The sequence below is a fragment of the Tachyglossus aculeatus genome, chromosome 20, assembly GCF_015852505.1.
Source record: "Tachyglossus aculeatus isolate mTacAcu1 chromosome 20, mTacAcu1.pri, whole genome shotgun sequence".
Lineage (NCBI taxonomy): Eukaryota > Metazoa > Chordata > Mammalia > Monotremata > Tachyglossidae > Tachyglossus > Tachyglossus aculeatus.
This window is the reverse complement of record NC_052085.1, coordinates 14,060,621-14,086,396: the sequence shown is the minus strand read 5'-3', so window position 1 is coordinate 14,086,396 and position 25,776 is coordinate 14,060,621. Positions and strand designations below refer to the sequence as shown.

The 25,776-nt window shown below is 44.6% G+C and overlaps 1 protein-coding gene and 1 long non-coding RNA gene across 8 annotated transcripts in view; one reads left to right on the top strand and one right to left on the bottom strand.

Annotated features, from left to right (window-relative positions):
• MCF2L (MCF.2 cell line derived transforming sequence like) overlaps positions 1 to 25,776 on the top strand; it is a 146,728-nt gene that overhangs the window by 50,136 nt on the left and 70,816 nt on the right. Inside the window, exon 1 of one of the 7 annotated variants that reach the window (XM_038761554.1) lies at positions 16,875 to 16,955. The exons of 4 other annotated variants lie outside the window; for them this stretch is intronic. In XM_038761554.1, coding sequence (XP_038617482.1) covers positions 16,883 to 16,955 — 73 coding nt within the window. In that variant the 5' untranslated portion in view covers positions 16,875 to 16,882. Of the gene's footprint in view, positions 1 to 16,874; positions 16,956 to 18,422; positions 18,837 to 21,302; positions 21,390 to 25,776 lie in introns of those variants that run through there. 2 more of the 7 variants (XM_038761555.1, XM_038761552.1) reach the window with 2 other exon arrangements.
• On the bottom strand, positions 14,792 to 24,533 carry LOC119941214. The gene is made up of 5 exons (XR_005455197.1): positions 24,486 to 24,533; positions 18,823 to 18,913; positions 18,009 to 18,085; positions 16,289 to 17,368; positions 14,792 to 14,924 (listed from the first exon to the last, which is right to left on the bottom strand). It is a non-coding gene; the product is annotated as an uncharacterized LOC119941214 (long non-coding RNA).

The following is a 25,776-nucleotide window of genomic DNA, read 5'->3' as shown; positions in this document are numbered from 1 at the left end:
CCGGGGAAGATACAAATTAACCAGGTTGGACCCAATCCATTTCCCACAAGGGGCTCACAGCATTAATCCCCATTTTACAGATGAAGGAACTGAGGCACAGAGAAGTGAAGTGACTTGCCCAAGGTCACACAGCAGACAAGTGGCAGATTAGAACTCAGGTCCTTCTGACTCTCCAGGCCCGGGCTCTATCCACCAGGCCAAGCTGCTTCTGGAAGTATCTATCCCCATCCCCTCTGCCCTACCTCCTTCCCCTCCCCACAGCTATCAATCAATCGTATTTATTGAGTACTTACTGTGTGCGGAGCACTATACTAAGTGCTTGGGAAGTACAAGTCAGCAACACATAGAGACAGTCCCTACCCAACAGTGGGCTCACAGTCTAGAAGGCGGGCTCACAGCACCTGTATATGTTTGTACAGATTTATTACTCTATTTATTTTACTTGTACATATTTACTATTCTGTTTATTTTATTAATGATGTGCATCTAGCTTTATTTCTATTTATTCTGATGACTTGACACCTGCCCACATGTTTTGTTTTGTTGTCTCCCCCTTCTAGACTGTGAGCCTGTTGTTGGGTAGGGACCATCTCAATATGTTGCCAACTTGTACTTCCCAAGTGCTTAGTACAGTGCTCTGCACACAGTAAGCGCTCAATAAATATGATTGAATGAATGAATGAAAAGTCAGGAGGCACAGGATCTAATCCTGGCTTCCCCACTTGCCTGTTGTGTGATGTGGGCAAGTCGCGCAACTTCTCCGTGCCTCACTTTCCTCATCTGTAAAATGGGGATTCAATATGCCAGTTGTGTTCAATTAATGAAATGTATTATTATTGGTAATCATGATATTTAAGCGTTGACTATAATAGCAATTGTGGTATTCGTTAAGCGCTTACTAGGTAACAGGCACTACTAAGCACTGGGGTGGATACAAGCAAATTGGGTTGGACACAGTCCCTGTCCTGAGTGGGGCTCACAGTCTCGATCCCCATTTTACAGATGAGGGAACTGAGGCCCACAGAAGTGAAGTGATTTGTCCAAGGTCAAACAGCTGACGAGTGACAGAGGCAGGATTAGAACCCAAGTCCTACGGACTCCCAGGCCTGTTGGGTATCCACTAGGTCATGCTGCTTCTCTATTGAGCCCTTACCATGTGCAGAGCACTGGAAGCAGCGTGGCTCCGTGGAAAGAGCCCGGGCTTTGGAGTCAGAGGTCATGGGTTCAAATCCCGCCTCTACCACGTCTGCTGTGTAACCTTGGGCAAGTCACTTAACTTCTCTGAGCCTCAGTTACCTCATCAGTAAAATGGGGATTAAGATTGTGAGCCCCATGTGGGACAACCTGATCACCTTATATCCTCCCCAGCGCTTAGTACAGTGCTTTGCACATAGTAAGCGCTTAACAAATGCCATTATTATTATTATTATCATCATCATCATCAATTGTATTTATTGAGCGCTTACTGTGTGCAGAGCACTGTACTAAGCGCTTGGGAAGTACAAGTTGGCAACATACAGAGACAGTCCCTACCCAATAGTGGGCTCACAGTCTAAAAGGGGGAGGATTATTATTCTAAGCACTTGGGAGACTACAGTAGAACAGAGTTGGTAGAAATGTTCCCTTTCACTCATCCATTCAATTGTATTTATTGAGCGCTTACTGTGTACAGAGCACTCTTGGGAGAGGACAGTAGACCAGAGTTAGTAGACATGTTCCCATCCACTCAATTGTATTTATTGAGTGCTTACTGTGTGCAGAGCACTGTTCTAAGCAGTTGGGAGAGGACAGTATAACAAACAGGCACATTCCCAGCCCACAACGAAACGAGTGTCCTGTTGGTACTTCAAGCTCCACAGTTCCAAATCCGAACCCCTCATCTTGTCCCCCCGATCCCTCTCCTCCACCTAACTCTTCCATCCCAGTTGCTCCCCTCACCAATCCTTCCTGTCTCTGAACCTCACAGACTCAGCAGTATCCTTGACTCCTCTCCCCATCTTCCATTCCCCAAGTTCAGTCTGTTGCCAAATCCTAGTGGTCTTTTCTCCCCATTTCCAAAGCCTTCCATTCCTTTCCGTCCAAATGGCCACTTTGCTGGTTCAACCTCCTCTCCACTTTTTAATCCACACTTCACTCTGCCGCCCTGATCGTTTCTCTACAACACTGTCTACATCCACCTCTCCACCCCTCCCCACATCCAACTGGAACTCCTGAGGTAGTTTTATTAAGGCAGAAAATAGTTACCATTCACGGTTCTTCTAGCAGATGTTTCTTTAGTGACAGCAGTGAGCGCAGTCGTTGTTTGCTCTGTGGGACGGGCATGGTCCTGTTTGTGTTCTTTGCCTGTTTTAGACTTTATTACATGCGGAAAACAAAAGGGCCTGGTATTTTCCGGATGTAATATGGTAGAAACTCGCATGTGGCCAGAGAAGCGGTGTGGCCTAGTGGATAGAGCGTGGGCTTGGAAGTCACCAGTACCTGGGTTCTAATCCCAGTTTTATCACTTGTCTGCTGGGTGACTTTGAGCAAGTCACCACTTCTTTGTGCCTCAGTTACCTCATCTGTAAAATGGAGATTAAGACTGAGCCCTTTGTGGGACAGGGACTGTGTCCACCCTGATTAACTTATATTCATTCATTCAATCGTATTTAGCGCTTACTGTGTGCAGAGCACTGTACTAAGCGCTCTGGAAGTACAAATCGGCAACATACATCTATCCCAGTGCTTAAGACAGTACCTGGCAAATAGTAAATGCTTAGCAAATATTAATTGCTGCCTCGGAGAAGCCTAGTGGACAGAGCCCAGGCTTGGGAGTCAGAAGGACCTGGGTTCTAATCCCAGCTCTGCCACTTGTCTGCCGTGTGACTGTGGGCAAGTCACTTAACTTCCCTGGGGCCTCAGTTCCCTCATCTGCAAAATGGGGTTGACTGTGAGCCTTTGAGGGAGTTCCTGGCCAGAGGTAAGATGTGGGGCCGCGGTCAGCGGTGAGATAGAGGAGAGTACAATACAATAGAGATTGTGGAGATGACGCCTGCTCTCAAGGCTGTCTAAAAGGAGACAGACATGAAAGGAAATTACAGGTATATGTTCAAATCCCGGCTCTGCCAACTGTCAGCTGTGTGGCTTTGGGCAAGCTACTTAACTTCTCTGGGCCTCAGTTACCTCATCTATAAAATGGGGATTAAGACTGTGAGCCCCCTGTGGGACAATCTGTTCACCTTGTAACCTCCCCAGCGCTTAGAACAGTGCTTTGCACATAGTAAGCGCTTAATAAATGCCATTATTATTATTATTATATGTCCATAAGTGCTCTGGGGCTGGGTACAGAGCCAAGCATGTAGTCGGCACTGAAGCGTGGAGGAATAGGGAAAATGAGGTCTTAGGGAAGGCTTCTTAGAGGAGATGTGGTTTTAATCAATCATATTTACTGAGTGCTTACCATGTGCGGAGCATTACACTAAGTGTTTGGGGGACTCCAGTATACCAGAGTTGGTAGACACTTTCCCTGCCCACAACAAGCTTCCAGGTTTTGAAGGTGGGAAGAGTTGGGGGGCTGTCAGATTTGACGGGGAGGGAGTTCCTCGCCAGAAGCGCGATGAGGACACATTGTGGGCAGGGAATTATTTCTGTTTGTTGTTCTCTCAAGTGCTCAATACAGTGTCCGGCATACAGTAAGCGCTCAATAAATATGATTCCCTGACTTGACAAAGGTCGAGTATTCTTTAGGAGCTATTCCTCCAAAAGGAATAATCATGGAAGCTAAGAATGACATAATGATGTAAACCCTATTTACTGTTATGACTCTTGGAAAGCACACAGTAAACAATAAAATTATATGCTCCTTGAGGGCAGGGATCATGTTTATTTTTATTGAACTCTCCCTGGTGTTTAGGGAGCTAGGCACGGCACACATAGACACTCTGTAAATGCTAACAAGTGACTGAAAGGGCCAGTGGGCTATGAAGAAGGTGAGCAAAAGGGTAATAATAATAATAATAATTATTGTGTTTTTTGTTAAGCACTTACTATGCTTAAAAGAGAAGCAGCGTGGCTCAGTGGAAAGAGCACGGGCTTTGGAGTCAGTGGTCGTGGGTTCAAATCCCGCCTCCTCCAATTGTCAGCTGTGTGACCTTGGGCAAGTCACTTAACTTCTCTGGGCCTCAGTTACCTCATCTGTAAAATGGGGGTTGACTGTGAGCCCCCCGTGGGACAACCTGATCACCTTGTATCCCCCCAGCGCTTAGAACAGTGCTTTGCATATAGTAAGCGCTTAATAAATGCCATCATTATTATTATTATGCTCCAAGTGCTGTACTAAGCACTGGGGTGGATACAAGCAAATCGGTTTGGACGCAGCCCATGTCCCACGTGGAGCTCACGGTCTGAATCCCCATTTTCCAGATGAGGTAACTGAGGCACAGAGAAGTGAAACGACCTGCCCAAGGTCACCCAGCAGACAAGTGGTGGAGCTGGGATTAGAACCCAGGACCTCCTAACTCCCAGGCATGTGCTCTAGCCACTAAGCCAAGCTGCTTCTCAGTATTAGTGAGTAGGTGGGTGTTAGAAGAGTGAAGCATGCGAGCATGGGGTATCAGAGGAGACTAACAAGAGTAAGAAGGAGGCTTTCACGCTCAAGAAATCCATGCGGACAAGAAAGGAGAAAAGAAGCCTCCAAGCTCTGGTCTGGCCCAATTCCAGGAAGGTGTTTGTTTTCTATGCTATGTCGAAGAGGCCTTATTCTTTCGGGAGTCATTTCGCAAATGTCCTGAGCCAGGGCAAAGAGAAATCAAAGCAAGCTTTGTTTAATGCGCTCCTACCAGTAGAGCAGGTTGTCTGTCTGAGAATCTCCCAGCTCTTTGAGGGCAGAAGGCATTCATTCCTGTCAGAATGTGCTCTCATTATGCCTTTTGGTTAGTTACGGAATTGGTATATGTTTTTCCAACAGCAGGAGCATGCTTGGATGCAGAGCGACACGGTGTTGGGGGAAACTGTTTGTGAGCAAGTTATCAAATATGATGGGTATTGCCACACGTGTTTTCCTTAATCAGTGGTATTTCTTGAGCGCTTGCTATGTGCAGAGAACTGTACTAAGTGCTTGGGAGAGGACAACGGACACATTCCCTGCCCATAATGAGCTTACAGTCTATATGTAATTTATAATAAATAGTTTAAAGATGTGTAGATAAGTGCTGTGGGGTTGGTGTGAATGTCAAATGTCCGGTGATGTTGCTGGATGCCGTGTTCTTGTTTTTAATAATAATAATGATAATGATGGCATTTATTAAGCACTTACTATGTGCAATGCACTGTTCTAAGTATTTAAGTGCTTACTATATGCTGGGCACTGTACTAAGAGCTGGAGTGGATGCAAGGTAATCAAATTTGGACTCAGTCCATGTCCCACGTGGGACTCACAGCCTTAAACCTCCTTTTACAGAAGAGGGAATGGAGGCACAGAGAAGTGAAGTGACTTGGCCAAGGTCACAAAACAGGCAAGTAGCAGAGCCGGGATTGGGAGCCAGGTCCTCTGACGCCCAGACCTGTGCTCTAGCCACTAGCCCACACTGCTTTTTAGCCCTTCTGTTTCTGACCCCTCTCCCTCATCCCAAACTATCTTAGCTCCCGTGGACTCCTTCTCTGAGCCTCCACTTCCAGATTAATTCATTCATTCAATCATATTTATTGAGCGCTTACTGTGTGCAGAGCACTGTACTGTTTGGGAAGTACAAGTTGGCAACATATAGAGATGGTCCCTACCCAACAGTGGGCTCACAGTCTAGAAGGGAGAGACAGATAACAAAACAAAATATATCAACAAAATAAAATAAATAGAATAGTAAATATGTACAAGTAAAATAGAGTAATCTGTCTCCAGATTCAAGACAGAACCCATCCAACTGTCCCCTTTCCATACTATCTGCCTCCCTCGTTAATGGGGTAAGCAGAGAGACCTAGTTGGGAAGACCCCAGGCCTGGAAGTCCGGGGACCTGTGTTCTCATCCCAAATCGGCTACCCACCTGCTTTGTGACCCTGGGCAAGTCACTTCACTTCTCTATGCCTCAGTTTTCTCACCCGTAAGTTGGAGAGTCGATTCCTGTTCTCCCTACTACTTAGGCTGTGAGTTCCATGTGGGAGAGGGAAGGTGTCTGACTTGATTATCTTGTATCTGTCCCAGCATTTAATGCAGTACTTGGTATACAGTAAGTGCTTAACAAATACCACAAGTCATGCAACTTCTCTGAGCCTCAATTTTCTTGACTGTAAAAATGAAGATTCCATTCCTGGCCTCCTGCTTACTTAGAAAGTGAACTCCATTTGGGAGAGGGACTGTGTCCAGCCTGATTATCTTGTATTTTCCCCATTGCTTAGTACAGTGCCCAGCACAGAGTAAGTACTTAACAAATACCCCTGACCCTATCTAAGCCCCTGATCCCACTTGCCCCAGCTAAGGCGTGTTGGGAAGGTGCCTTCCCATTACAGTTTACCACTGCCAAAATGGCAGGGGAGAGAGATACAAAGCAAACAAACATCAAGCTAAAAGAATATGGTATTTATTGAATGCTTTCTGTGAGCAGGAAAGTACACTCATCCGCATTAATCCAGGCACTTATCCTGTCCTTCCTTGCTGACCTCCCAGCCTCCCGTCTCTCCCCACTCCAGTTCAGACTTCACTCTGCTACCCGGATCATTTTTTTGAAACAGTTTGGTCCCCATTTCTCCTCTCCTCAAGAACCTGCAGTGGTTGTCCATCCACCTCCACATCAAACAGAAACTCCTTACCCTTGGCTTTAATGCCCTCAATCACCTCACCCCCTCCAACCTCACCTCGCTGCTCTCCTACTGCAATGCAGTCCACACACTTGGCTCCTCTAATGCCAACCTTCTCACTGTTCCTCAATCTCTCTATCTTGCCACCAACCTCTTGCCCACATCCAGCCTCTGGTGTGTAATGCCCTCCCTTCTCTTATCTGACAGACAATTCCTCTCTCCACCTTCCAAGCCTCATTGAAGGACCATCTCTTCCAAGAGGCCTTCCCTGACTAAGATCTCATTCCTTCTTCTCCCACTCCCCTCTTCATTATCCTTACACTTGAATTTTCTCCCTTTATTCACCCCTCCCTCAGCCATGCAGCACTTATGCAGCACTTAGGAGAAGCAGCGTGGCTCAGTGGAAAGAGCACGGGCTTTGGAGTCAGAGGTCATGGGTTCAAATCCCGGCTCCGCCAGTTGTCAGCTATGTGACTTTGGGCAGGTCACTTCACTTCTCTGTGCCTCAGTTACCTCATCTGTAAAATGGGGATTAATACTGTCAGCCCTCCCGTGGGACAGCCTGATCACCTTGTAACCTCCCCAGTGCTTAGAACAGTGCTTTGCACATAGTAAGTGCTTAATAAATGCCATTATTATTATTATTATTATTATTATTATTATTATGTCCATATAGGTAATTTATTTTTATTAATGTCCATCTCCCCCTCTAAACTACAGAGGGGAAGGCTAGAGACTATATGCTCATTGTGGACAGGGAATGTGTTTACCAACCCTGTTGCATTGTACAGTCCCAAGTGCTTAATACAGTGCTCTGCACTCACGCTCAGCAAATACCACTAAATGATTGATGGATCAAAACAAAGCCTCACAGAGTTTTCAAATGTGTAGTGGCTTGGCCGCTGCTTAGCTTCCCCTTGGCCCCGGAGGCCCAAAGCATGCTGAGCAGACCTTTTCTCTGTGGGTATGTCAGTAGAAAGATCTTACTTTGGACCTCCGAGTTGAGGGAATTTATAACGAAAGCTGTTTGTTGAAGGAAATAAAAAAAGTTCTCCCCAGAGCGGGCCCTGTCTCCCTCAGGGAGTCAGAAGAGGCCTCACCCTTGCCATCTCCCTTCACCTCTAAACAAGTGCAGCGATTGTGTTGCCATCTTTAATGTGGAAAATGATTAAACCCTCTCCTGGTCCCTAGATTCTGTGGCTGACAGTGTCAGGAAGGGCAATGGGAAACAGGGAAGGAGGAAAAAAAAAAGCATATTGTTTAGCGTGATTAGACTTCGTGGATTGCATGTCCGCTTTTTCGATCAGGTAAGGACAGTCTTCCTGTTTAGGGCAAAGCGAATGGGATAAGGATCAAAACAAGCTTGATTATCTGCAGAGAGTAACCGGGCATCGGTGTTTGATGTGGGTGGATGGAAATGAAGCCTGCCAAATACTTTTCAAAGCCCAGGGAATTGGCAAGGCAGGCAGTCTTCCACAAAATGATTCCTGGACTCTTCTCCCTAGAGATCTGGCTTCTTTCCTCCCCTGATGTAATGGCTAGAGCACAGGCCCAGGAGTCAGAAGGACATGGGTTCTAATCCCAGCTCTGCCACTTGTCTGCTGTGTGGCCTTGAGCAAGTCATTTTACTTCTCTGGGCTGCAATTACCTCCTCTGTAAAATGGGGATTAAGACTGAGCCCTAGGCGGGACAGGGACTGTGTCCAACCCAATTGGCTTGTATCCACCTAGCATTTAGTACAGTGCCTGGCACATAGTAAGCACTTAACAAATACCATAATTGTTATACATTATTGTTATTCCCTTCTCCCTGCCCTTCCCCAACCCCTCCACCACCATCTTTGAATGTAGGTAAGCTGTGAGTGTGAATTTACCTGAAATCAATACCTACAACTCCTTGGAGTAGGAACCTCTCAGAGCAATAACTTAATTTACAATCCCTTCCCCACAGCACCTGTGTTTGTACAGATTTATGACTCTATTTATTTTACTTGTACATATTTACTATTCTATTTATTTTGTTAATGATGTGCATCTAGATTTACTTCTATTTATTCTGATGACTTGACAACCGTCCACTTGTTTTGTTTTGTTGTCTGCCTCCCCGTTCTAGACTGTGAGCCCGTTGTTGGGTAGGGACCATCTCTATATGTTGCCTACTTGTACTTCCCAAGTGCTTAGTACAGTGCTCTGCACACAGTAAGTGCTCAATAAATTCGATTGAATGAATGAATAGAGAAACAGTGTGACCCAGTGGAAAGAGCAAAGGCCTGAGAGTAAAAGGACCTGGGTTCTAATCCTGGATCCACCACTTGCGTGATTTATGATCTTAGGGAAGTCACTTAACTTGTCTGGCCTTCAGTGTCCTCATTTGTATAATGGGAATTCAGTTCTTATACTCCCTCCTACTTACCTGTGTCCAAATGGTATTTGTTGTTACTATGTGCCAGTGCTTCGTACAGTGCCTGGCACATAGTGCGTGCGTAACAAATACCATAATTATCATTATTATTACATGCCAGGTCCTGTACTATGCACTGGGATAGGTATACACTAATCTGTTTGGACACAGTCAGTGTTCTACATGGGGCTCACAGTCTTAACCCCCATTTTACAGATGAGGTAACCGAGGCAAAGAGAAGTCAAGAAACTTGCCCAAGGTCATGCAGCACCTGTCCACATGTTTTGTTTTGTTGTCTGTCTCCCCTTTCTAGACTGTGAGCCCATTGTTGGGGAGGGACTGTCTCTATATGTTGCCGACTTGTACTTCCCAAGTGCTTAGTACAGTGCTCTGCACACAGTAAGCAATCAATAAATACGATTGAATGAATGAATGAATGAAATGGCAAAGCCGAGATTAGAACCTAGATCCTTCTGAGTCCCAGGCCCATTCCCTACCTACTAGGCAACGATGTTTCTCACTGCTGTTTTGTCTCTATCCCAGTGTGTAATACTGTGCTTTTTTTTTTTTGGTATTTGTTAAGCTCTTACTATATGCCAGGCTCTGTACTAAGCATTGGGGTAGATACAAGGTAATCAGGTTGGACATAATAATAATAATGATGGCATTTATTAAGCGCTTACTATGTGCAAAGCACTGTTCTAAGTGCTGGATGGTCCCCGTCCCACATGGGGCTGACACTCTTATCCCCATTTTACAGATGAGGAAACTGAGGCGCGAGTGTTTGGCACGTAGTAAACCCTTAATAAATGTTACAATTATTATTCTGGGCTATGGAAGGATGGGGGAAATCAACAGTGGTATTTATTGACAATGCACTGTGCATTAAGAATTGTACTCAGCAAGTGGGGAAGTCCACTAGAATTGATAGATATTAATAATTGTGGTATTTGTTAGCTGCTTACTATTTGCCAGGCACTGTACTAAACACTCGGGTGAATACAAGCAAATTGGTTTGGACCCATTCCACGTGGGGCTCACAGTCTCAATCCCCATTTTCTGGATGAGGTAACTGAGGTCCAGAGAAGCGAAGTGACTTGCCCAAAATCACACAGCAGGTAAGCGGCGGAGCCAGTAGATGCGATCCCTGCCCAAGCTTAGGAAAGGCGGAAAGAAGATGAGTTTCTTGGGCCCAACTGGGACGAGATTGAAACCCCTTCGATCACAAGCCATCCATCAGCTCATCCCAAGGCATCCGGTTGGCCACAGGATGAATTGGATTTTTATTCTGTTCAACTCTACCGGCCCCTGGGGGGTGGGAATATGGATTTCTGTTTATCCACGTTGGCTAAATCAATTAAGTGCCCAGTAATGATTTTTCACAATACTATACTTGTCCTAGAGGAGCTGAACTCAAGCCAGTAAGCCGTGAGACAAAAGGTCACCGTTGAGCGCTGAGTCTCCCAAGTGACTTGGAAACCTTACAGACAGAGGGCAGGGCTGAACTGGAGTCTCCCAAATTCTATAGCCTCTTACTTAATCCCCTGGGCTCTGCAGTCGTTGTCCATTGCAGGAAATTCTTTGTTCCTGGAGCAGGTTTAGAATGTGTGCAGAGGTAGGGAGGGGGAAAAGATGGGGAAAATCAGCATTTAAAAAAATGTGTTTAAGCCCTTAATATGTGCCAGGCACTGTTCTAAGCGCTGGGGTAGATTCAAGCTAGTCAGGTTGGACACAGTCTGTGTCCCACGTGGGGCTCACAGTCTTAATCCCCATTTTATAATAATAATGGCATTTGTTAAGTGCTTACTATGTGCAAAGCACTGTTCTAAGCGCTGGGGAGGTTACAAGGTGATCAGGTTGCCCCATGAGGGGCTCACAGTCTTCATCCCCATTTTCCAGATGAGGGAACTGAGGCCCAGAGAAGTGAAGTGACTTGCCCAGAGTCACACAGCTGACAAGTGGCGGAGCCGGGATTTGAACCCATGACCTCTGACTCCAAAGCCCGGGCTCTTTCCGCTGAGCCACGCTGCTTCTGTGCTACAGAGATGTTAAGGTCACGAAGCAGACAGGTGGCAGAGTCAGGATTAGAACCCAGATCCCCTGGCTCCCAGGCCCAAGATCTTTTTGATAGGCCATGATGCTTCCAGTAATTGCTCATCTCGCTCTGTTTCAATAATAATAATAATAAGAATAATGATAGTATTTGTTAAGCATTTACTGTGTGTCAAGCACTGTTGTAGGCGCTGCGGTAGATACAAGCTAATAACGTTGGACACAGTCCGTGTCTCTCATGGGGCTCACATTCTTGATCCCCATTTTACAGATGAGGGAACTGAGCCCCAGAGAAGTGAAGTGACTTACCCAAGGTGGTGGTGATGGTGGTATTTAAGTGCCTACTATGTGCCAAGTACTGTTCTAAGCACTGAGGTAGATACAAGCTAATCAGGTTAGTCATAGTCCCTGTCTTACATGGGATTCACAGTCATAATCCCTATTTTCCAGGTGAGGTAACTGAGGCTCAGAGAGGCGAAGTGACTTGCCTGAGGTCACCCAGGAGGTACATGACGGAGGCTGGATTAGAACCCAGGTCCTCTGACTCCCAGGACCGTGCTCTAGGCAGTGGGCCAGTCTGCCTCTCTGCTCTTTCTCAGGTTGTTTTCCGATCTTTATAAACCTTCCCCGCTCCCAGGCAGACCTGAGGCCAACTCTGAAGTTTCCGGCTGCTGATTAGCCACTGGCCAGAAAAACCTATTATGTAAAGGCATTTTCTAATGGAGAACTTGAGGGCCTTCTCTGATGACCTTATGGTTCTCCCCCCAGCCCCCAACTTCCTGCACAGCAGCCAGGGTGTGGAGACAAAGAACCAGTCTGTCAGTCAATCAATTGTATTTATTGGGTGCTTACTGTGTGCAGAAAACTGTACTAAGCGCTTGAGAGAGTACAATATGACAACCCCATTCCCTGGCCCACGATGAGCTTACAGCCTAGGGGGGAGACAGACATTAATATAAAGAAATAAATTACAGATAGGGACATAAATGCTGGGAGCAGGGTGAGCTGGGAGGGCAAGTGCTTAGGACAGTGCTCTGCACCCTGTAAATGCTTAATAAATACGAATGAATGAAGGAATGAAAGGGAAGGTTTTTTGAATCCAGATCAATCAATCAGTCAATCAATCGTATTTATTGAGCGCTTACTGTGTGCAGAGCACGGTACTAAGCACTTGGGAAGTACAAGTTGGCAACATATAGAGACAGTCCCTACCCAACAGTGGGTTCACAGTCTAAAAGGGGGAGACAAAGAACAAAACCAAACATACTAACAAAATAAAATAAATAGAATAGATTTGTACAAGTAAAATAAATAGAGTAATAAATATGTACAATAAATAAATAAGGAGAGCTGCCCCTCCCCTCCTTTGAGAAGCAGCGTGGTTTAGTGTAAAGAGCATGGGCTTGGGAGTCAGAAGGTCATGGGTTCTAATCATGGCTCCACCACTTTTGTGACCCTGGGCAAGCCACTTAACTTCTCTGTGCCTCAGTTACCTCATCTCCTCCTGTTTCCTGGCTAATCACAATCTCATGTGGATGTTTAGTGCCTCAATTATCTAGCAATAATTAAATCACCACCTGATAACCGGCACAGGTTAACATATTTATGAAAGCAACCTTCCGTTTCACCGCGCAATCATTTAAGTCCCGAAGTGCCTTATGATACTTGGCAGGACTGAGAATCTTTCAACATGTCACTGGCTGCACTTTTGGGCTCCAAAAGAACTCTGTTTCAGGATAAATAAAAATAATAATAATAATGATGGCATTTGTTAAGCGCTTACTATGGGCCGAGCGCTGTATTAAGCGCTGGGGCAGATGCAAGATAATCAGGTCCCACATGGGGCTCACAGTCAAGGAGGGGGGACTGTGAGTACTTAACGAATATTTTTATTATTACTATTATCATTAGTAGTATTATCAACATTATTATCCAGAAGCTTTAGCAGCTCAACCACTTCTCAGGCAGGGTTTCTTACGTGGATTAGAGCTGGATTATTCCACGTTTCATACAAATATTGGATCAGGCAGTTGGTTTGTGGCATGGAAAGACATCAGACGATATTACTCTCCAGAAGTTATTCTTCAGGGTGTGGCGATGCCCTCCTGACTACTGACTCCCTTAGACGTCTTTATGGCTCTGTACTTATTTAGCAGGTAGAGATCTTCAGCATACATCGCCATACTTGCCAACACGGGAACGCTGCTTTCAAGGAAATGCCAGGTGGCTTTTTTTTTTTCCATTACTTCCTTTCCCCTACTGCTTTATGAAAGTTATCGCTGGGTGTTATCTGCTTTCTGGCAAGGAAGGGAAATGCCACGGTGGCTAGAAGCTGCATGGCCTAGTGGATAGGCCATGGAGTCGAAAGGACCTGGATTTTAATCCCAGCTCCACCACGTGTCTGCTGTGGGACCTTGGGCAAGTCATTTCACTTCTCTGGGCCTCAGTTATCTCAGCTGTAAAATGGGGAAGACCGAGAGCTCCATGTGGGGACAGGGACTGTGTCTAACCTAATTAGTTTGCATCTAGCCCAGCACTTAGAACAGTGCTTGACACAGTAAGCGCCTAACAAATACCATTGTTGCTGTTATTATTTATTGCTTGATGCCAGTGAGCACTTTGGGCAGGGTATGGGTTGGCTTGGCCTTGGTATCCGGCCAAGATCTCTGGAAGAGAATATCTGTAGTTGGTGAGATCTTTTAGTAGCTTCAGCTCTGTGCCATCCTGCTGGGCCTCAGTTTCTTCCCTTATAAAATGGGGATGGAAAAGTATCTACCCTTCCCTTCCCCAAGTGTAACTGACTGATGACTGAAAAGAAATGGTTCCAACTGAGTGAAGAATTCTGTCCCCTGATTAAAGGTAGGAGGTAAAGGTCAAAGAGAGCAGCTTGGAAATTAGTTTTCCAAGGAGCTTTGTGCTTGGCTTGTTAGGAATCTTTCAGGAATATTCTCTTGGTTTGTGAACACTACTAGGAGGTTACATTACTTATGACATCACTGAACTCTACTGGGCTGGAAAAGTCATTAACAGAGGAAGAATAGTAAAACTGTACTTTTTCCTTTGGAAAATGGGTTTTTACCCCCCCTTAATACCTTAAAGAATCAATGCATGTGAGAAAGCTATGCTGATTCTGTACCCTGACAGCAGAATAGCCGGGATGGCGTGGCTAATCAGTGTGAACCCAAAATAGAAATTCTGCAAATGAAATTTTATGTAATAAAAATAATTAAAATCATGGTGCTTGTTAAGCACTTACTATGTGCCAGGCACTGATGTAGATACAAGATAATCAGGTTGGACACAGTCCCTGCCCTAAATGAGACTCACAGTAAGAATAATGATGGTATTTGTTAAGCGCTTGCTATGTGTGAAGCACTGTTCTAAGTGCTGGAGTAATCCCTATTTTACAGATGAGAGAACTGAGTCACAGAAGAGTGAACTGACTTGTCCAAGGTCACACAACAGACATGTGGTGAAACTGGATTTAGAACCCAGGTCCTTCTGACTCCTAGGCCTGTGCTCTAGCCACTGAGCCACACTGCTTCTGCCAGATAGAGTGAGGTAAAAACTGCCTATACCTTGTGTGGCAATATCATCTTGGAAGGGTATTTTGTTTTTTCCCCAGCGGCATCTTTTACTTTGGATTAATGTTGTCTTGGGAGGTTTTCCGTATTTTCTCCAAATCCTGATCAGCTGATCAGTCCTAGAGAGGAAATAAGACAAAACTAATTTAGTGGTTTCAGCTTCCATTCACATATGCTCCTGTGTCAGCCCCAACCCACAAACACAACATACACACACCCTGCCTCTTGTATTTACAGAGGAAATGCTTATTCTTTGAAAGGACAGCATTACAATCCTTAGCACTCTTCACTTTACACTTGGACCTTTGGCCATTGAGAATTCACCCCACCCTCAACCCCACAGCACTTTTGTACAAGTCTGTAGTATATATCTTATAAATGATCTTTCATTTATTTTTTATTTCATTCATTCAATCATATATTCAATCATCTTACTGTGTGCAAAGCATTGTACTAAGCTCCTGGGAGAGTACAGTAGAAAAATAAACAGACATTCATTCATTCAGTCATATCTATTGAGCACTTACTGTGTGCAAAGCACTGTACTAAGCGCTTGAGAGTACAACAGACACATTCCCTGCCCTCAATGAGCTAGCAGTCTATTTATCATTTAATTATGCATTTTTGAATTATGTATTCATTATAAAATTTGTAAATAAATTAATTTATGAATTTGTAAGTAAACTCCTGTCTGTCCCCCTAGCCTGTAAGCTCACTGTGTCTACCAACTCTGTATTGTGCTGTCTTATGCCATAGTGCAGTGCTCTGCACACAGTAAACACTCAATTAATACCATTGACTGATCTAATTAAGACTCATTAATTGGTTCCCAGTCTGAATCAGTAAGAGCTGATGGGGGCCAGATGTACAAACAGAGTCTGAAAAAGGTATCCAGGAGAAGCAGTGTGGTCTAGGGGATAGAGCCGGGGCCCGGGAGTCAGAAAGACCTGGGTTCTAATCTTGGCTCCGTCACTTGTCTGCTGTATGGCCCTGGGCAGGTCACTTCACTTCTCTGGGCCTCAGTTACCTCATCTGGAAAATAGGGATTAAGATTGTGGGCCTCTCGTGGGACAGTCTGATTACCTTGTATCTGATTACCCCTGTGCTTAGAACAGTGCTGGGCACATAGTAAGCGCTTAACAAATACCGTCATTATTATTTATAGCTGTTCTCCCTCACCCTTAGACTATGAGGTAATCAGAGCTGATTATCGTTGATCCATTCCAGTACCTAGCACAGTGCTTGGCATATAGTAAGCACGTATCAATCACCGCTGTCATTGTTACCATTATTAGTAGTAAAACACCATTCGTCTGATTTCCCAACGTGGAGCCCCTTGGTTAATTACTTCTTAAATCCTCCTGAAACCAAAGACCCCCTCCTAGTCTTCTTTTGTAGCCTCTCTCTTTCCAAATCATTGATCTTGTCGGGGGGAGACCACACAAAAAAAACCCTATTGTGACGAAGGTATAGTCCAACTTACACTCTTGTTATTGCTCTCCTCCAGCCATTAGAAGGAGAAAAGGTCTTCCTTCCTATATGTGATAAAATGAACGCAGAGAGAAAGTTGACTCATAACGATCTCGGAGAAAGAAAGCAGGCTGTTAGGCTGTATATTTCCTGAAGTGAGAAAGGGGAGGGATTGAGGCAAGGAAAGATGGCTTTTCTGGATAGGTTACCACTGGTTAAAGACAGGGCTCTGGTAGGGAGGTTTTTGACATACAACATCAGCAGACCCAGAACCGCTTGTTTCCATACGCTCTTGTCCCAACAGTCACTCAACAGTTAAACGCACTCCTATACGGCAAATAAATGAATCGAGTCCGATATCTTCTCGTTTCTTTGTTCAGCAAAAGCAAAATCAGAAGCCCCAGAGCAGCGAAGCCCCTGGGTTTCCGATCCCTCTGGAAGCCACTTGTGCTTTGCGTGTGATTCAAAGAGAGGTATCGTATCCTCTGTGGCTCATCTTGGACTGAAAGATGGAGTTTTGCTCTCCCTTTGTGCGCTGAAGACAGGCTTCCCCATAATAGGTCACCGCCTCTCTGGAGCGATTTGCAGCCGATTGATTTGTGACAGGATGACCTTAAGTCTGATCTCCTTGATGTACAGGGATATCGCAGAATTGTGGCTCTTTCTGAAGAGAAGCACAGGTGCGTCTGGTTTGCGTGTCTGGTTTCGGAATTCTGTATTTGGGCATTCGATTTATCCGTGCTACAGAAGCGCCGCTGCATTTCGCCGGGGTGATGGAAATAGGCTTAGGATGTAAAATAGGAGGAAGCAAAAGTTCGATCGTTTTGGTCTTTGTCGATAGATTAGGGAGAAATCCAACACGTTGCTCTTTATTGTGTCTGAAACTGAAGCAGATTGTGGGCTTTTGTGTTGGAAATTAAGCTCAAGGCTTGACTTACTCATTTCATAGTGGAGACTGTATATTGAAACAATTCTGGCTCTTTTAGACTGAAGTAGAGGAGGGTTTCTGATCTTGATGGCCCCTTTCCATGGAATTCTTTGTTTCCTCTTTGATGCCGATCATCAATGTGTGATCACCCCATTTTCCTGACGTCTGGAAACAAATTGAACATTGTGTAAAAACCATGCACAAAAGGCACCAAATCCGTCCCCAGGAAAGTTCATTAAGGTACCATGTGTTCAATCAATCGTATTTCTTGAGCTTTCATTCATTCATTCAGTCGTATTTATTGAGCTCTTACTGTGTGCAGAGCACTGTATTAAGCGCTTGGGAAGTACAAGTTGGCAACATATAGAGACGGTCCCTACCCAACAGCGGGCTCACAGTCTAGAAGGGGGAGACAGACAACGAAACAAAACATATTCACAAAATAAAATAAATAGAATAAATATGTACAAATAAAATAGAGTAATAAATACGTACAAACATATATACATATATGCAGGTGCTGTGGGGAGGGGAAGGAGGTAAGGTGGGGGGATGGGGAGCACTGTACTAAGCGCTTGTGCTGAGCACTGTACTAAGCGCTTGGGAGAGGACAGTACGACAGTAAACAGACGCATTCCCTGCCCACAACGAGCTCGTCTAGAGGGTGGTTTCCAAGGGCATGTAAACGAAGCAATAAAAATAATATTCCTAGAGGGATTGCAGCTCAGCCGCCTAATGGGAATGCTGTGTGGGTCTATAGCGGTGATTAAAAACCTAAACCCAGGAACCCAAAATAAATATTTACCCTGTTAATCCACACAGCTGGATATATTCCTCGATGCATACGATCGACCCATGGCTTTAAGGACTCCAAAGTGTTAGCTGTTGAGAATATTGGATTTTAGTAACTGTTGTAACAGCAGGAGGCTATACACCAAGCTGTCATTCTCACTAGGTTAATCCTTGCTGCAATGATGTAGAGGAGTGTGCTCAAGGATAGAAGAGAAAAATGGAAGTCTTAGGAGAGAGGCAGGTCAGAGCCAGTTGGAGAAATGGTAAATTGGAGGGGCCGCTGGATTTCTCCAGAATTTGCTTTCGGAAATGATCCCCGGCTCATCTTTCCGGCCACCCGCTCTTCCGGCTGCTGGCGGGCAATTCATGAACTGAGCATTTGTGTGAATTTTAACAAAGCAGACTTAATGGAATGACACAGAGGCTTAGGATTTGAGTTGCGAACAGAAAGACATTGAAAAGTTTAGGAAATGAGCGAGTGGGCCCGTTGGTTTCTTTATTAAGGGCCTGAGGGTGCAGTAAAAATGTCTGGGTGATGAAATGGACAATCCCAGCAACTCATTCTGGAAGGTTTCCTGTAAACCCAGATTAGCGGCTTCTCTAGCAACACAAGAGGAAGTGCACAGCTTCACAGCTGAATCAGGAGTCTCTCCCAAGAGCAGCAGACCTGGAGGAATAAACCCCTTAGAAAAAGGAGTCCTTCAGCATCAAAATGATTGCTTAGTGATTTAGAAACTTCAAAGCGCCAAGGCTTGAAGGACAGAACGTGACAAGCTCAGAGTGCATTTGATTGTTGGGGGCATGGGAGGAGGATTTCTGAGTGTTACCGTATGTGATGAAGGTGGGTGTCTTCTTGGATTATTTGGTGGTCATTCGTGCTTCTTCCTCCCTCTTGAAAATCAGTTGTCAATTTGCAATCTGTTTGATTTGGGAAAATATAATCGAACCTCCAAGAGAATGCATCCCAAAGGAGTTGGGCAGACAAAGGGAGGGAAGGGTTTTTTGTTCTTTTTTTCCCCTGTGTTGAGAACCAATTTGTGGTTTCCCTCATCAAGGATTTTAGTAGGGTTACAGGAAAGTTAATAACTGCAACAACTAATCGTTTCTTTGAACGCCATGAACACGTCCATAGGTACTGGAGGCAAAGGGTTATAGGGGGGTGTGGGAATGCAGTTTTTTGGTACTGACTCCAAAGCTTCAGTCGGTTGTATTTATTGAGCACTTACTGTGTGCAGAGCACTGGGTTAAGCACTTGGGAGAGGGCAATGTAACAATACAGCGGATGTGCTCCTTGCCCATAATGAGCTGTGATTAGCAAGAGATTTAAGGGAAGTTCAAGAATGTGGCAATTCAGTGTATGTTTTTCATTTCAAATAACCCAAGCAAACAACCAGGCAGTACTAATGAGTCTTTTGTAATTAAACGTGTGGTATTAGCTGCCCTTTGGATAGGTAATATGTCTGTTATATCGTACTCTCCCAGGCTCTGTCCAGTGGTCTGCACACAGTAAGCTCTCGACAAATACGATTAATTGATTGAAATCTATTCTCAATTCTCTCGATGTAGTCTCTAGACTGTGAACTGGTTGTGGGAAGGGATTGTCGCTGTTTATTGTTGTAATGGTCTTTCCCAAGCAGTGCTCCTCACACAGTAAGCGCTTAATAAATACAATTGAATGAATGAATTTGTGCCTTAAACACATCGGCAAGCTTGCCTTTTGAAGAACCGTCCACGTAAAAAGTGGCTTTATACTGTGTTGTTCTGATGCCTCTGCTTGATGGCTGTTTTCCTCTCTGCCTCTCGCCTTGGTGACCTTTCTAAAATCTCTGCTTTTCCATAGTCCTTTTCAGAGACTTAAATGTTAGGGCAAGGGGGTGGGCAATAATAATGATGGCATTTTATAAAGCACTTACTATGTGCAAAGCACTGTTCTAAGTGCTGAAGAGGTTACAAGGTGATCAGGTTGTCCCACAGGCGGCTCACAGTCTTAATCCCCATTTTACAGATGAGGTAACCGAGGCCCAGAGAAGTTAAGTGACTTACTCAAAGTCACAAAGCTGACAATTGGCAGCTATAGCTCTGACGCCTCCATCTAAGTTGTGCTTCATTTGTTCCCTAAGATATAATAATAAGCACTTAGTACAGTGCTCTGAATGCAGTAAGCGCTCAATAAATACGATTGAATGAATAATAATGATATTTGTTAAACACTTACTATGTGCCAAGCGCTGGGGTAGACACAAGGTAATCAGGTGGTCCCACGTGGGCTCACAGTCTTAATCCCCATTTTGCAGATGAGGTAACTGAGGCCCAGAGAAGTTAAGTGATGTGCCCAAAATCACATAGCTGATAAGTGGGGGAGCTGGGATTAGAACCCATAACCTCTGACTCCCAAGCCCGTGCTCGCTCCACTAAGCCACGCTGCTGCCCTCCCTGCCTGTGAGTCCCTTTCCCTCTTTCCAACCTTGTCCCCTTCCTTTTCTCTCCCCGATTTTCCGCACTTCTTTGGGTATCCCGTGGCCTTCATTCCCTTTCCACACACCCACCCAGCACATCTGCATTTCATTGCTGGTAGGCTGTCTCCATTCAGGATCTCATTTGTAGTGATTCTGTCCTGGCTATTTGATATCAATCGTAACACATAGCTAGTGGTGATTAAGGGTTCAGGTCATCAATTGGGAACATTTGGGTAGCCCAAGGCTTTAGGACCAGGTGGAATACATCAGTGGTATTTATTGAGCACTTATGTGAGCCCACTGTTCGGTAGGGACTGTCTCTATATGTTGCCAGCTTGTACTTCCCAAGCGCTTAGTACAGTGCTCTGCACACAGTAAGTGCTCAATAAATATGATTGATTGATTGATTGATTGACTGTACTAAGCACTTGGGAGAGTACAATAGAGTTGGTAATCAGGCAGTCCATGGTGTTGTTGTAAGCAGGAAATGTCTGTTTATTGTTGCATTGCAGTCTCCCAAGCGCTTAGTACAGTGCTGTGCACACAATAAACACTCAATAAATACGATTGAATGAATGAACGAAAGTTTATTGACTGTGTACAGAGTGCTGTACTAAGCATATAGAATCCAATAGAACAGAGATGGTAGACACGTTCCGTGCCCACACCAGGGTAGTGGGATGACAAACATTAAGGAAGGATTTGAACTGGCCGTTATGCCTGGAGCTAGAATGATTCTGTGTTGTTGCCTCCTTCTGATTGTCTATTAAAAAAAAGGGGGTCCCTTCCCTTTCTATGTGTTATGAATGTTGCACACTTTAAATAACAGAATTCAACAGCACCACTCAGTCCCATGTCCCCTTGGACAAATCTCTGGTTTTGTGGTGGAATTCCCAGGGGACGACTCGACCATAACCTTCTGAGCCTTGTTGGATTCTGTAAGGTGATATTCATGAAAATGATTTTCATGTCAGTGTTTGTGTGTGTTTTCTGCTGCCCGTGGTTCTGCAGGACTGTCATTAATATGTAATAGTTCCTGTGTGATTAATTCAAGGGTGTTCAATGATGCTCAAAGCTACTGAAATGGAAGAATTTCCCAGAGGAAAAACCACCTCTGAAGGGCCTTGTTGGGGTCCTTAAACATAGCTGTGTAGACTAGATTGGAAAATCCTGGAGCTGTTTCACATTCCCACTTTACTCTGTTGGTGAAGAAGCAGTGTGGCCTATTGGATAGAGCCCAGGTCTGGGAGTCAGAAGGACCTGAGTTCTAATCCCAGCTCCACCGCTTGTCTGCTGTGTGACCTTGGGCAAGTCACTCAACTACTCTGAGACCGTTACCTCATCTCTGAAATGGGGATTAAGATTACAAGCCCTGTATGGGACAGGGACTGTGTCCAACGTGATTAGCTTATATCTACCCCAGTGCTTAGTTCAGTGCTTGGCACACAGCAAGTGCTTTACAAGAACCATAAAAAAAGGGGGCGAAATCCGAATCCTGAATGGCATCCTCGGCCGAGGTGTGACTAACCTTCTTTATCACAGTGGATGACTTTGGGCAAGTCACTTAACATTTATTTATTTATTTTACTTGTACATATCTATTCTATTTTTTTATTTTGTTAGTATGTTTGGTTTTGTTCTCTGCCTCCCCCTTCTAGACTGTGAGCCCACTGTTGGGTAGGGACTGTCTCTATATGTTGCAAACTTGTACTTCCCAAGTGCTTAGTACAGTGCTCTGCACACAGTAAGCGCTCAATAAATACGATTGATTCTCTGGATTCAGTTACCTCATCTGTAAAATGCGGATTAAGACTGTGAGCCCCCTGTGGGACAATCTGATCACCTTGTTACCTCCCCAGCACATAGAACAGTGTTTTGCACATAGTAAATGCTTAATAAATGCCATTATTATTATTATTACTAGGCACAGAGCACTGCACTAAACTGTACCATATCACCATACTTTATGATTCATTCATTCATTCATTCAATTGTATTTATTGAGCGCTTACTGTGTGCAGAGTACTGTACTAAGCGCTTGGGAAGTACAAGTTGGCAACATATAGAGACGGTCCCTACCCAACAGTGGGCTCACGGTCATCATTAGACATTTCATCTGCAACATGAGGACTTTTTTTTTTAATCGTACTTGTATAGCACATACCATATGCCAAACACTATTCTAAACTCTGGGGTAGATACAAGTTAATCAGTTCAGACACAGTCCCTGTCCCACACGGGGCTCACAGTCGAAGTAGGAGGGAGTAGGATTGAAAACCCATTTTACAGATGAGGTACACCGAGACCCAGAGAAGTTGAAGGGACTGGCCCAGGGACACACAGCAGACATGTGGAGGAGCCAGGATTAGAACCCAGGTCCTCTGGCTGACAGGCCGGGGCTCTTTCCCCGAGGCCACGCTGCTTCTTGAAAGCCTCTCGTGTTTCTTTTGTGTTCTATTCTTTGAGGACGTTGGTGTAAATATCTGAGCAGAACATCCTCTTCCCCTTGGTCCAACTTAAGCAGATGGGCCATCAGATTTTGAGCTGTTACCCGCCTTCATGATTCTTCACTGCCGTGGTGATTTTCTCCAGTTGAAGTTCGGCAATCCTATTTTCTTCACAGGCTTTTCTTTCTTTCATTCATATTTATTGAACACTTACTGTGTACAAAGCACTGTTCTGAGCACTTGGAAGAGTACAGTATATTCCCTGATCACAACAAGCTTGCAGTCTAGAGGGGAAGGCAGACATTAATAGAAATAAAAAAAATTATTTTTATAAAAAGGCCTTCAACTTCAATGAGAGAAGGTCATTGAAGTGCCATCTCTTCAGATTTTCTCCTGGGTAATGATGATGATAATAATAATAGTGATGGTATTCATGAAGTATTTATTATGTGCTCAGTGCTGGGGATTGCTAGCTGCAGTCTTCTAAACAATGTCACATCTTCACTTGACTCTGCACACAGTAAGCACTCAATAAATACGATTGATTGATTGATCCACTTAATAGGTCACGTTATTTTCAAATTTTGATCGAATTCCGGGTTTCATTTTTTGTAGTGAGGTAAACCAACCCTGTTGGGTAGGGAACATGTCTCCCAACTCTATTATATTGTGCTCTCCCAAGCGCTTAGCACAGTGCTCTACCCTCAGTAAGTGCTCGATAACTACCGATTGATTGATTGATTGTACCCCAATATTGTCTCAGCAGTTGGCTGCTGCCACCCCCGGCTCTGTCAAAAAGCCCACTCGCTCCCTCATGTGATCATGATTTAACTGAGCCCGTGGAAATCCCCCCATGTACGTCAAAGACCTCCCTGGTTATCTGCGGATAACCATTGTTTCCTTAAGATTTTCATGGTAACAGCTGTTGTCTAACAGGATAGCATTCTTATTAATATGAGTACTAAATTTAAGGGCCTACTATGTGCCAAGCACTGTATTAGGCGCTGGAGTAGATCCAAGCTAATCAGGTTGGACAAAGTCCAACCCACATGAGGTTCATAGTCTTAATCCTCATTTTACAGGTGAGGTAACCGAGACCCAGAGAAGTGAAGGGACTTGGCCAAAGTCACACAGCGGACAGGTGTGGAGCTGGGATTAGAACCCAGTTCCTTCTGTTTCCCAGGTCCAGACTCTATCCACTAGGCCAAGCTGCTTTCTTGCCACTATACCAACCCCTTCTCCTGCCCTAATCCTCCCTTAAATTCCTTCAAATCCTGTTAAAATGAACTTTTCCTTCAGGAGAGGCTCTAAGGAGCTAGAAACTTCTGCACTCTAAGATCCTTTGAGCAGGAAATGTATCTACCAACTCTGTGGTATTGTTCTCTCCCAAGCACCTCATACAGAGCTCTGCACACAGTAAGCACTCGATAAATGGATTCCCCCCCACCCCTTATTCATTCATTCAGTCATATTTATTGAGCGCTTACTGTGCACCCCTTATCTTTGTGTGGACCTAGCTTTGCCTGGACCACCACACCATCGCTAACATCATTTTCAGAATTGAAAGGCCATTAAAAGACAACTCACCCACACCCGCAGAAACTTCAAGGGGAGTGGGAAACTAAGAAGAAAATGGGAAAGCACTTTCAGAAGCTGCAAACTGCTAGTAGGCCAGGACACTAGGAAAGAATGTGTGTCAATATTGTGCTAAGGTCTGCCTGTCCAACCATAGTCTCTTTGGTGACACCCATTTCCATGCGGTGACATCATCTTTGAATACAAAGGACAGCAAATTGCCTAGGTGCTGAGCTAAGTAGCAATCAGTAGTACTTATTGAGCACTTACTGTGTGCAGAGCACTGAACTAAGCACTTAAAGTATGATATATATTGCCAATTTGTACTTCCCAAGCGCTTAGTACAGTGCTCTGCACACAATAAGTGCTCAATAAATATGATTGAATGAATAGAGGAGAGTTGGGAATCATTGGTATTTTTTGAGCACTTTGCTGTATGCAGAGCACCGTAACTAAGTGCTTGGGAGAGTATGCTACAAGAGAGTTGGCAATCAAGAGATCAGTGGTATTTATTGAGCACTTACTGTGTGCAGAGCACTGTAGTAAGTGCTTGGGAGAGTATAAGACGGAAGAGTTGGGAATCAATGATACTGTGTGCAGAGCATTGTACTAGGCTCTGGGAGAGTACACTACAAAATTGGTAGACATGATCCCTGCCCAGAAGTAGCTTTATCAAGTTTGAACCAAATATTCATAGTTCATTTTTTGAAGGCTTCAGTAGTGGTAGGGGGTTTGCGAAGTATAACTCTTTCAGACCACCGGTGACCTGTTTAGTACAGTGTAGCAGAATAGAGACTCCCAATGCCTGATCTGGAAGACTTGATTTACATTACCAAATGCCCAACTAAGTACCAGGAAACAATCGTAGAGCTTAGGAGAATCCAGCTTCATCATTTGGCTTGGGTAGTCATTAAGTTTAAAGTTAAGAACAGTTTGACCACTGGGTAACCAAAATGGTTGATAGCTGTGGTGTTTGTTAAGCTCCTACTACGTGCCAAGTACTGACTGTACCAAGCGCTGGGATAAATATAAGATAATCAAGTCTGACACAGTCCCTGCTCCATATGGGGCTCACAGTTTAAGTAGGAGGATTGATTCCCCATTTTCAGATGAGGAAACGGAAGCCCAGAGCAACTGAGTGTTTAAGTTCTTACCGTGTGCCAGTCATTGTACACGGTAGCTATGAGCTAATCAAATTGGACAGAGTAAGCTCGCAGTCCTAACCCCCATTTTACAGATGGGGTAACTGAGGTACAGAGAAGTGAAGGGACTTGCCCAAGGTATTATAGCAGGCCAGTGGCAG